This window comes from Ovis aries, chromosome 13 (genome assembly GCF_016772045.2).
Source record: "Ovis aries strain OAR_USU_Benz2616 breed Rambouillet chromosome 13, ARS-UI_Ramb_v3.0, whole genome shotgun sequence".
NCBI classification, from domain to species: Eukaryota; Metazoa; Chordata; class Mammalia; order Artiodactyla; family Bovidae; genus Ovis; species Ovis aries.
Genome location: NC_056066.1, coordinates 64054599 through 64066673, shown reverse-complemented (window position 1 = coordinate 64066673; position 12075 = coordinate 64054599). Strand labels below are relative to the sequence as shown.

General features: G+C 41.5%; 1 protein-coding gene across 20 annotated transcripts in view; it reads left to right on the top strand.

The window, feature by feature from the left end:
• Positions 1-12075, top strand: part of NCOA6 (nuclear receptor coactivator 6) — a 91854-nt gene that overhangs the window by 75732 nt on the left and 4047 nt on the right. For 19 of the 20 annotated variants that reach the window (XM_060397725.1, XM_060397724.1, XM_060397729.1 and 16 more), the window contains 3 exons: positions 666-734; positions 2998-3034; positions 7081-7229. In XM_060397725.1, the coding sequence (XP_060253708.1) occupies positions 666-734; positions 2998-3034; positions 7081-7229 (255 nt within the window). The remainder of the gene's footprint in view (positions 1-665; positions 735-2997; positions 3035-7080; positions 7230-12075) is intronic. The other variant, XM_060397723.1, reaches the window with a different exon arrangement.

Sequence of the window (12075 nt, the reverse complement as noted above, 5' to 3'; positions counted from 1 at the left end):
ATCTTTAATATTAGACTGAATTTCTGATGAGCAAGAAAAATGTAATTTGGTCTCTAAGGGTGCCTAGCACGGAGCCTTGCCCCTAGAAAGTTCTTGGTAACTGTTTGTTAGATAAGTAGATATCAAATTGATTTGCTTCATTAAATATGAATTGAATACCTGCTTTATGCCCATCACACTTGTCAGGTACTGTAGAAAAGTATAAGATAAATTATATGATTCAGTTCTCAAGGAATGTAGTCTTTAGAGGATTGAGGCAGTTTTTTCAGTGCTAAGGTTGGATGGTATAATTGTTCCTCTGAAAGAGGTTTGGGTTGCCTGCCAAAGTATGCTTTGGGGTTTTTTAGAATACTGGACAGAACTTGACTCCAAGAAGCAAAAATTATGGGTGCTATTATCTTATGGCCATATCCTTCCTTGATCTTTGTACATACAAAAAGGAAAAACAGACTCTCCTCACGGTAGTCTTTGTTACTGAGTGTTAAAGTAATTAATTTTTAAGTCAGGTTTGAAATGTACTGTACTTTCAAAGTTAACTTCAAGTACTGCTTTCTAAGAGTATATGTATTTCAGCAGTTACTTAGCTCTTGATTCGGTGCTTTCTGCTTTGTTTAGAAAAGAAAGTTAAAGACCTGTTTCTTTCTCTTTTTTACTTCTTGCCTTAGCTCCTTCACAGAGTTTAGCCCCAAAGGAAACTCCAGCCACAGCACTGCAGGGGTCTGTTCCCAGACCAGGTAAGGCCCATCGTGGAAAAATTTCTCGAGTGGAATTGATCACGTGTGAAGGAACCACTGCTGTTCTCAGTGTGCCAGGAAATGCTGAAACTATACTTGCTTTAGGGCAGACTTTGGTTGAGTGGCAGCAGTACTATTTGAGGTTATTTTTCCCTTGAGCGGCTTGCTCTCTGACGCATTCCTGGTGTCAGCCAGGGAACTCAAGAAGGGCATCTCAGTGCCCATTGTCTGTCTGCTACTCAGCCGTGGGTGGTTTCCATTGCACAGTTTGCCCTGTTCCATGACCCTGCCCCCGTACTTGGCAGCTGACTGACTGGCACATGGTAACTCACTAGGGTGGCAGGCATTATTGCATTAGGATAGTAATTGGATTATCATCACAGAAGTGGAGGCTTGTTCTGAAAACCTAGGCTGCAGTGAGGTAGCCACTCCTCTAGAGAGTCAGTGTCATTTCAGTCATCTCTGGATGGCATTAAGTTTCTTCCCATGACCAAGATATTGTAAATAGCACTACGGATGGTGTTTCTGGAAGGTGGAGTCCATGGTAATCTGACAGATAACTACTGTGAGATGCTGGGTCAGCTCTGAATGCTTGAGGATCTTGATGGCAATAATAGCACACTGCCTTCATAGATTAGAGTGCCAGAGCAGATAAAGAGCATAGATTTGTTACAGTTTAGTCCTGCCTGGCTCTTTGCATTGTAGGTTATTGTAGGTATGCCCCCAAAAAAGTACGACTGTTTTCCACAAGGAGGTTAGAATCTCACTGACAATACAGTTCATACACTTGACAGAATTTTTTTTTTTAATGTTTAATTTTGAGTCCGAGTTAGTAAAAGTACGGTAAGAATTGGGAATTCCTTGGTAGTCCAGTGGTTAGGACTCCACACTCTCACTGACGAGAGCCCAGTTCAGTCCCCAGTCAGGGAACTAAAATGCTACAAGCCACACAGAACAGAACAGTCAAGTAAATAAATAAATAAAGTTTTTTTTTTTAATGTAAGGTAAAAGTTGTGATTATTTTAAAACCTGCCTCAGGGTGCTATGTCCTATATGATGGATAGGACTTTCTATTGTACATTCTTTGGGTAAAACCAGACCTCTGGAAAAAGTGGTTGAAAAAAAACACAATTTTAACCACCCGGATATTTTTGCTCCCAAGTACCCACATGATACCTGAGAAGGATAGGAATGGAGCAGATAGATAGTTAAACTCATTTTTGGTGAGAAAAGGAGCAGCTAGAAAGGGGAAGAGAATTCCATCTCCTGACCCACCTTTTTTCTCCAAAAGATGGATCTTTTTAACTTTGAAGTGGGTAAAATGGTTATCGCTCTTTTTTTCAGGTGAGGCATTGAGGACAGAGAGGTCAAAAAGTTTGACCAAGGTCACATGGCTAACAGGCACTGAGGTCAGAATAACCAAGGCACTTTGACTTCATTGCTTTCAAGGAGTTTATTCTGTAATAAATAGGGTAGGTTAGACATGTACACTGAGTCTGAGGTGCTGAATTCCCTGAAAGTGGGGGGATGGGGAAAGGACTCTTGGAGACCAGGTACATCGGGGATGGTCTTTTGGAAAAGATGAGACTACCTAAAGGTGGATAATGGAGGAAGAAGATGTTTTCCTGCTGGTGCTAAGAAGCGCCTGGTAAATCCATAGCATGCTCATTTAAGCAAAACCCAGCTAGACAAATTACTGAGGGTTTCCATTTTTAGAGGGCACTGCTGAGAGGTTGAGGAAGAGAGGGACATAATGGGGTTGTAGGTGATACCTTAGAGTAAAGCAGTCTGCCCTCTAAAATTCAGTGGGGAAATCCTTTGGAGAAGAATACATCCTTAATGGATATTTAAGACATATTTGAAGATTACTGTTCAAAAAATATGTCAGGAGAGAAGAGATATTCTAAGAATGAAAACACTCTCTTTCTACATGAGAGGAAGAGGATTGTTTTACTAACCTAGTTAGCTAGATGAAATATGAAGCAGGCAGTGTGAATTTAGTTCTGTTGATCCAAACAGGATTATTTCACAGTATGGAGTAGAAGTGAAAATAGAATGAATTAGTGTCTTATGCCTCAGACAGTCGAGTTGTGTCCACGCCAACTCTGTCTCTGTACTGCGTTAGGGTGAGGATCCTGCCACACTTGGAGACACAGCAGCCTAAACACGGCATTTAGAATTCTCACAGATACCTAGCCTCTCCCAGTGGACATATACAGGAGAAGCTCGTACATCTCATTTCTGTCCTTTGTATTTTTAACAGAACTCGAGGCAAATGCTGCCATAGTCTCTGGACAAAGGTAAGATGATCATTTCTATAGACTTAGCATGAATATGGCATAAGCCTCTTTGAAAGGTATCAGCTTTCTCAGCCTTTAAACCTCTCCTCACCTTGGCCTTTTCCTTCACTCTTTGTACCAGTTTTTCTTCCTGCTGAAGTAGGGAGCTGTTGTGAGTACCAGCCTCTCAGAGGTAACATTTCTTTGAATAAAACTTGGTGGCCAGTTTTCTGCCTTTTGTAGTTGTTTTGAAACTGAATCACGTAACATTTTTCAGCACTCAGCATAGTGAGTAAATAGTAAGTGTTGAGTATATAGGAATTGTTGCCATCATTATCATTAATAGTATTCCTTGCAATACCTTCTAAGTGTAGCTGTTTGATCCTCAAGTGAGAGAAAGGCAGATGGGCTCTGACCACAAAGCTCATGCTTTGTCTCTTGTACTGTGCTGTCCCACATAACCTAACAAGATGAAATACAACTGTAGCTTCGACCTCACTAGCCCCATGGGGAGGAGTATTACTGTATTAAAAAAAAGTCATTCCTTTTTTAGTGTAGGAGTGTACTAGACAGCATTTTAAATAATTTGTCATGCTCTGTATCAACTTAGATTGTAAAACAGCTTCACAGTCATTTTCTCATTTAATCATCATAACTACCCTGTGAGGTGGTAATAATAGCCAATGTTTATTTGAATGCTATACCATGTCATATGTTGGGCTAAAAGCTCCCTAGATGTATTATCACATTTAATTTTCACAGTATCTAGTAGGGAAGAAAATTCTGTCTTACATATAAGGAACCTAAAGTTCAGAGAGGTTAACTAAATCACCCAGAATCACAGGTTTAGTAAATGGTGAAGCTGAGATTCAAACTCAGGCCTTCTAACTCCAGAGCTCTCACACTTAATGTATTGCAGCAGATAAGATGGGAATTTATAGATCAAGAATCTGAAACATAAAGCTAAATATCATGGCCAGTAAATGCATGGGTAAGACTCGACCCCTGTTCTTCTGACTCAGATTCGTTGCTGTTCCTACAACACCACTCTGCCTATCTAGTTTCATTTGGATTGGGCTTATGTTTGAATTCATTTGCATTTTTCAAAGTATACACCAACTGTATAGCTAGGGAAGAGATAATCAGACCAAAGATATGTTATAGGTGGTTGTTCCCCAAGTTGCCTGACCATTGACCCTATAAACACCAGGACGGTATTGCTGAGGCTTTTGTTTTACCGGGAGAAAGAAGCACTTCCATTAGGAATCTTCTTCCTTAGAGTCTTTGACCCTTTTCTGGACTCCTAGTCAGAAAGCCATCCTTACACACCATTTCTAAAAGGATATGTACATCCCCCTGACTTGTAGTGCCAGCCCAGCCTCCTATTTGACTTGCCTTGGCTTGCCGGCCAATTGTTAAAAGTAAAGCTAGGGTAATGAACTCTGTGGCCGGATTGGCAGGCAAAGGGTCCTCTGGCAAGAGTAAGCAGTAGAGGGATATGGATAGTTGACAGGCCATGGTTAAGAAGCTTACGTTGTAGTGGAAGACACAAGACACTAAAAACATGCTGTACAGCCCAATGGGTGCTCTAGAATGCCAGACACAGACTCTGAACCCAAAAGACAGAAGGGGCAACTCCTCTTGGGGAGTGAGGTCATGGAAGACTTCTCAGAAGAGGCATCCCTTCAACTGGTTTTTGGTTTTGTTTTTGTTGCATTCCTTTTGTTTCATTTCCATGTCTTAGAAGTAAATGTAATCAACTTCTTTTTTTTCCTAATGACTTTAACATGAATTTTTTTGAACTGTGAAAGTAGTGAGAGTTCACTAAAGATAAATTGAAATTCAGATCAGAGAATTACGAAGAAGAATGTTATCCGTTAGCCAGTATTCCTACATTTCAGCTTTATTCATTGTTTATATTTTAGTTCTTCCAGTCCTCTTCCAGAGTTTGTACAGATAGAGTTAAAACTCTCAAAGGATGGTATATATTAATATATGCTATAGTATTTGTATACATCTAATATGTAGTATTATGTCCATATATAAATCCCATATGTTGTATACACACATACAAATATGTCACACCCATTCATATGTGTTACATATATACTCTATATGTTACAATGAAAATGAGATTATACTGTTCATAATGGTGATAGCTTTTTTCCCCTATTATAATGCATTATGAACAGTTTTTATTATTAACCTACAGCATGATTCTTATAGCTCCATTTAGATGTGCCATGATTTAGTTAGGTAATCTGCTATTGTTAAGCATCTCAGTCTTCTGTCTTCATCAATATGAATAAAATGCTTTGGCATCCATGTGTGTAGTCAGAGCTCTGTAAAAAGATTTGTTTTCTTAGACACCTAGAAACAGAATTGCTGAGCCAGAGGATTACACCAGGGTGTCTCAGCCTCAGCGTTACTGACTGGATCAGATAATTCTGTGTGGAGTGTGGGGGAGGGTGCTGCTTTATGCATTGCAGGATGTTTAGTGGCATCCCCTAGTCATAACAATCAGAAACATCTCCAGACATTGCCAAGTGTCCCTAAGAGGCAAAACTGCCCCGTTGAGAATGATTGGGTTGTGCAGTTCATACTCCATCATGAGTTTTTGTCCCTATACCCTCAGTAATACTGGATATTACTATTTTTTAATCTTCATGTACTAAAAGGGGGATTGGAGCAATCAATATACCCAGCTGCTGCTGCTGCTGTTGCTGCTAAGTCGCTTCAATCGTGTCCGACTCTGTGTGACCCCATAGACGGCAGCCCACGAGGCTCCTCTGTCCCTGGGATTCTCCAGGCAAGAATACTGGAGTGGGTTGCCATTTCCTTCTCCAGTGCATGAAAGTGAAAGTGAAGTCATTCAGTCGTGCCCAAATTTTAGCGACCCCATGGACTGCAGCCTACCAGGCTCCTCTGTCCCTAGGATTCTCCAGGCAAGAATACTGGAGTGGGTTGCCATTTCCTTCTCCAGTGCATGAAAGTGAAAGTGAAGTCATTCAGTCGTGCCCAAATTTTAGCGACCCCATGGACTGCAGCCTACCAGGCTCCTCTGTCCATGGGATTTTCCAGGCAAGAGTACTGGAGTGAGTTGCCATTGCCTTCTCCGAATATACCCAGCTGCTCCTGCTGCTGCTAAGTTGCTTCAGTCGTGTCTGACTCTGTGCGACCCCATAGACGGCAGCCCACCAGGCTCCTCCGTCCCTGGGATTCTCCAGGCAAGAACACTGGAGTGGGTTGCCATTTCTTTCTCCAGTGCATGAAAGTGAAAAGTGAAAGTGAAGTCGCTCAGTCATGTCCAACTCTTAGCAACCCCATGGACTGCAGCCTACCAGGCTCCTCCGCCCATGGGATTTTCCAGGCAAGAGTACTGGAGTGGGGTGCCATTGCCTTCTCCAGAATATACCCAGCAGTGTATTGTAAATATATTCTCCTATAAATTCTCCAGTGTGACTTGTAATATCCCATTATCTATCTAACTCATAGTAAATGTCAGTGTATGTTATTCATTTCCTAGATTTTAGGTGCTGTTAACTTTTTTTTTTTTACTTTACAATATTGTATTGGTTTTGCCATACATTGACATGAATCTGCCACAGGTGTACGTGTGTTCCCCATCCTGAACCCCCCTCCCATTACCCTCCCCATACCATCCCTCTGGGTCATCCCAGTGCACCAGCCCCGAGCATCCTGTATCATGCGTCGAACCTGGTGCTATTAACTTTTGAAGGGAAGTATCCTCATCTTAGTAAAATGGGTGAGGAAGTTTGATGATGTTTGTTCCAAGTTCTTAATGTCTTTTACCTGTTTTTCCACAATCTTGCCAGTATTATGCTTAAATTTTATTTTATTTTTACCAGTATAACAAGCTGGACTCACTTTTAAATTGTCAGTAACATTAGAGTGTAACTGTGATTATTGTCCCAGACTGGAACATTGTCTCATCAGAATAATTATATAGTTCTTAATCTCCTACCTTGTGAATGAAACTGTTAATCTTTATTTTTTGTGTGACTTGTTTTCCTCACCTCTTTGGACTTTCTGCTTCCCTCTGTTAGCAGTGAGCCCAAAGAGATAATTGAAAAGTCCAAAACTCCAAGCCGAAGAAACTCGCGAACTGAAGAGCCGGCTGTGTCTTCTGAAAGTGTGGAAAACGGACATCGAAAGAGATCCTCTCGGCCTGCTTCAGCCTCCAGCTCTACTAAAGGTTAGCAGTGGGCTGTGGGTGCTGTTTCTGGGTCACATAGAAGAACAGGGTTCTTAGCACAGCTCAGTGGCCTTAGCCCTTCATCTTCGCTTGTATTCCTTACATTTTCAAGTTGCTTTGACTTCTGCTGCTTAGTGGGTCCTTCCTTTGTTTGTTAGTTCATTTAACTGTGTGTTTGCAGTGTATGTATCAGAGCAGCAAGCACGTAACAGGGCAGATTGCTCCATGATCGTCGCTTCAGACAGGTCCTCACTATGGCTCCTTTGTCTTTCCTCTGTTTCCATGGTCAGCTTGTTTTCCTTCTCTCTACTCTTTTTAAACCTCTGGCTCCTACTTTATGTCCTCTCTTTCAGCAGAGACTTTCACCTCTTCACAGAGAACTCTCACTACCAGGACATAAATCTACCAGTGTCCTCCTTTGCTCGTGCTATAATAGAGTAACTGTCTCTCCTTCAGTCCAAAGGCCAGTGCCTTCTTGATCCCATCTTCTCTGAGCCTCTCAGGAACCTGACACAGTCAGTTTTCTCTTCTCTGTTGATTGCTGTCTCTCCTTTAAATGAACTCTGCTCTTGGCTTCTCTGACCCAGAGCTCTCAATAGTCTTCTGACTATTCCTTCTCAGATTCTGTACCCGTGCAGTAGATGTTGGCCTACTCAAACTTTAATCCTGAGTCACCTTTTCTCTTCAACTTATATTTTCTCCCCAGGTGATCTCATTCATGCCTCCCTTCTTTAGTTACAACCTTTCACAGATGACTCATACATTTGTTTTCTAGTACTGACCTTTAGAGATCTTAGACAGTTGCACATACATTCTTAACAGGACCGCAAACTCAACATGTCTGAAAACAGATGTGATTTTTCACCCCTGATGCCAGGTCCTTTGCTGTTGGTCCCCTGCTCCCATCTGTCTGTCCATTCGGCATGTCCTGCTTGACACCTGTGTTCTTCACCCTCACATATATCTCAGAAAGCCACTGATTTTCTCTCAGATGACTCAAGTTCATCCACTTTTCCCCATCTTCACTGCTACCCTAGCTTTAAACCTCTTAATGGCTTACCATTATAATCGAGATTAAAGTCTAAAAACACCAGCATGAACCCCAGGTCCTGTCTGGTCTGGCCCCTGTCAACCTCTCCCAGCTCATTTGACTTCCCTTAGCATCTTGGACATGCCATCCTCTCATCAGAGCCTGGGTATATGTGATGCCTATTGTGAGGAGTAGTCTCTCTTTCTTCGTTTTTTTTCCTCATTAACTTCTCACTCTTCCTTCTCACTCTGTCTTAACTCAGTTGTCCTTGCTATGTGGAACCATAGCACCATGTTCTTCTCCTTCTTAACACCACAGTTGTAACTTATGTCAATTTATGTGGTAAGTAGTTAATATACATATTCAGTTAGGGCAGGGAATGTCTGGTTTTGCTCACCACGGTATGCTTGGTGCTTACTGTGGTGCCTAAATGCAAGAAGTATCCAATCAGTAATTATTATGTTAATAACCATCTATCAACTATATGTTAAGTACTTACTGCATGCCAGGCTCTGGGGATGTAACAGTGAAAAAACATAGTCTTTGTCACGTCGATTGTAAGCTATCAAGAAAGATTTGGCTTTGGTGCTCTTAATAGCAATGTTATGTAGTTTGTAGAGGTTGGGTTGGCCAAAAAGTTTGTTTTCCATAAGATAGCTCTAGTAGTGCTTAGTTGTTTTTAACTTCATTTAAAACAGTTTTTTGTGTTGTACTGTGACAGCTATCATTATCAGTGTGCATTTTTAAAAACTTACCAAAATTGGTGATTTTTTTGTATGGCCATTTTAGTATTGAAGATGGAAGAAAATAGGGAACATTTTCTACATACTATGCTTTTATTATTTCAAGAGAGGTAAAAGGACAACTGAAGTGCAAAAAAAAGATTTGTCCAGTGTACGGAGAAGCTACTGTGACTGATCAAACGTGTAAAAAGTGGTTTGCAAAGCTTCGTGCTGGAGTTTTCTCACTGGACGATGCTCTATGGCTTGGTAGACCCGTTGAAATTGATAGTGATCGAATTGAGACATTAATTGAGAATAGTCAGTGTTATACCACGCAGGAGATAGCTGACATACTCAAAATATCCAGATAAAGCCTTGAAAATCATTTGCACCAGCTTGTTTATGTTAAGCACTTTGATGTTTGGATCCCACATAAGCAAAAAAACCTTCTTAACCGTATTTCTGCATATGATTTTCTATTTAAATGTAATGAATGTGTTCCATTTTTAAAACAAATTGTGATGGGCAGTGAAAAGTAGAAACTGTACAATAATGTGGAACAGGAGAGATCATAGGGCAAGTGACGTGAATCACCAACAACCACATCAAAGGCAGGTCTTCATCCAAAGTAAGTGATGTTGTATATGGTGGGATTGGAGGAGAGTCCTCTATTAGGAGCTCTTTTCAAAAAACCAAACAATTAATTCCAACAAGTACTACTCCTGGTTAGACCAGCTGAAAGCAGCACTTGACGAAAAGTCTCTGGAATTAGTCAACAGATCACCAGGCAAAAACTGTTACAGCTTGGCTGGGAAATTCTGACTCATCCACTGTATTCACCAGACATCGCACCTTCAGATTTCTATTATTTCAGTCTTTACAAAATTCTCTTAATGGAGAAAATTTCCTTTCCCTGGAAGACTGTAGAAGGTACCTGGGAGAGTTCTTTGCTCAAAAGAACCACATCAAAAGTTTTGGGAAGATGGGATTATGAAGTTGCCTGAAAAAAGGCGGAAGATAGTAGAACGAAACAGTGAATATGTTGGTGAAAATGAAAAATATGTTTTTTATTTTTACTTAAAAATCAAAGGAACTTTTGATTGGGATGCTTTGTTCTTCTGTCAAGTCAGTGTAGGCTTTCTGGAGAAAAAGATGTTTAAGCTGAGACTGAGAACGAAGAAACATCATCCAAGTAAAAGGTAAAGCATGTGCAAATGCCCAGAGCTGAGGGAGGGTATCATCTTCTCAGAAAGTGTACTGAGCTTAAGTAGCTTGAGTTGGACAAGAGCTGGGATCTTGGCCAAGTGCCTGATAGCAGCAGGGCTGCTACGAAACAGTCACACACCATTAGGATACCAGCCTGAAGACCAGGGCAGATTGCGATGCCCCAACACCAGACACTGACTGAGAGCTCAGCTGTTTCTGGGTCAGAAATCAAATGCCTCACAAGAGTTCCTCGAGGAGGTCACAAATCTGCAGATCAAGTACAGGCAAAGCAGAGATGTAGACATCACCTTACCTCAGCCTGCCAGATAGGGGAGAGGTTGGGAGGGGCCTTCTTTCCTCTCCAGACATACCATGTATACCACAGTCAGGGTCCTGTGGGTATCCCCACTTTGGATGCAGAAGTGGAACCAACAACTTCCTTCTCCCTCCTTGGGAATCATCTCCTAGGCAACAACTTGTTCGGAAGGAAGCATAATGTGGAAGATTCCTGGAGTTCTGTGAGGAAATCTGCTTCCCCTCAATTCTGTATTTTCCCAAAGGATCATGGTTTTCCAGGCTGTAGAATATCTTTAAAGCAAGAAGATAAGTGTTGACCTTTAGAGATGTCATACAACCAGATTTTTGGAAATCTGGCCTGAGCCCAGAGCCTCAGGATACTAAAGATGTCATTTACAGTGCACCAGAAAGAGCTAATCTGGTAGCTGGGAGGGACAGTTAAGAGATGCCCAAATTAGAGCCACTCTGTAGATAACTGCTAGCCAAGAAAAGATGTAAAGCTGGAGCCTGTTTTAGAAGTGGATTGGGGTGTACAGGCCTGTACACTTAAACTGAACATTGTCCCAAGGTGATGGTAGTCATGTTGGAATGCCTGTCCCATCCATGCTTTGAGGCTTAGCAACTGGCTTAGAAGAGGTCATAATGACTCACAGGCTTTGCGATATTACATGGAGCAATGCTGCATAAGTATCTCCCTAGAGGATGGCAGGGTTCTGGCCAGACCCCAGGAATCACAGTCTTGTCTAGATCTCCACATCAGCTTTAAGCCCTCAGGCTATCTATCTTTAACTCTTCTAGGGTAAGTTACTTTTTAAATCAAAAATGAAAGCTATAGCTCTTGATTTTTAAGTGTTAGAGCTCTTGGATCCAAATTAAAGAATTAATATGCATATTATTTGGCCTTCTGTGTTGTATCCAAAAATGAACCAGTGTCATAAAATATCAAGCTGGCTTCTAAGCTACATGTCCCAAACTTGTAGGCATATATAGTGCTAGATACCTGAAACATCTTCCTGCAGCATCAGTTCTTCTTCAGTTTTTGAAAGGAAGAGAGGGTTTTGCCTTTTTGTGCTCTTAAGATTTTGGTTATATATGCCCAAACAAAATCAGAAACAGTCTGTGTTTTTTCATGAGAATCTTAAAAGCTGAGAAATATTATGAGCAGTTTCTAATGAGAAGTATTGGTACTTTCTGTATTATTGGAAAACCAGTAACCTTAATCATGCTTCTGCTTTGAGAAAAGAGTTTGCTTACCTCATGCTAACCAAGGCCCACCGGACTACCAGATTGGAGCCGGTGGGATGGATGATTTCTGCGCAAGTCCAGCAAGGCCCACATGGTCGATGGGTCACTCTCTGCAATCTGTTGTTTGATTTTAGTTGGTTGGGTTCCCCCCACCACCACCAACCCCCAGCACCCTGCCACTTTTGTTTGTCAGGCCACACCTCATGCCATGTGGAATCTCAGTTACCTGACCAGGGATTGAACCCCTACACCCTGTGCCAGAAGTGCAGATTGTTAACCACCTGACCTCCGGAGTCCCTGTCCTGCCACTTTTAATTACAGACAATGAAAATTGGCTCCCACCAAT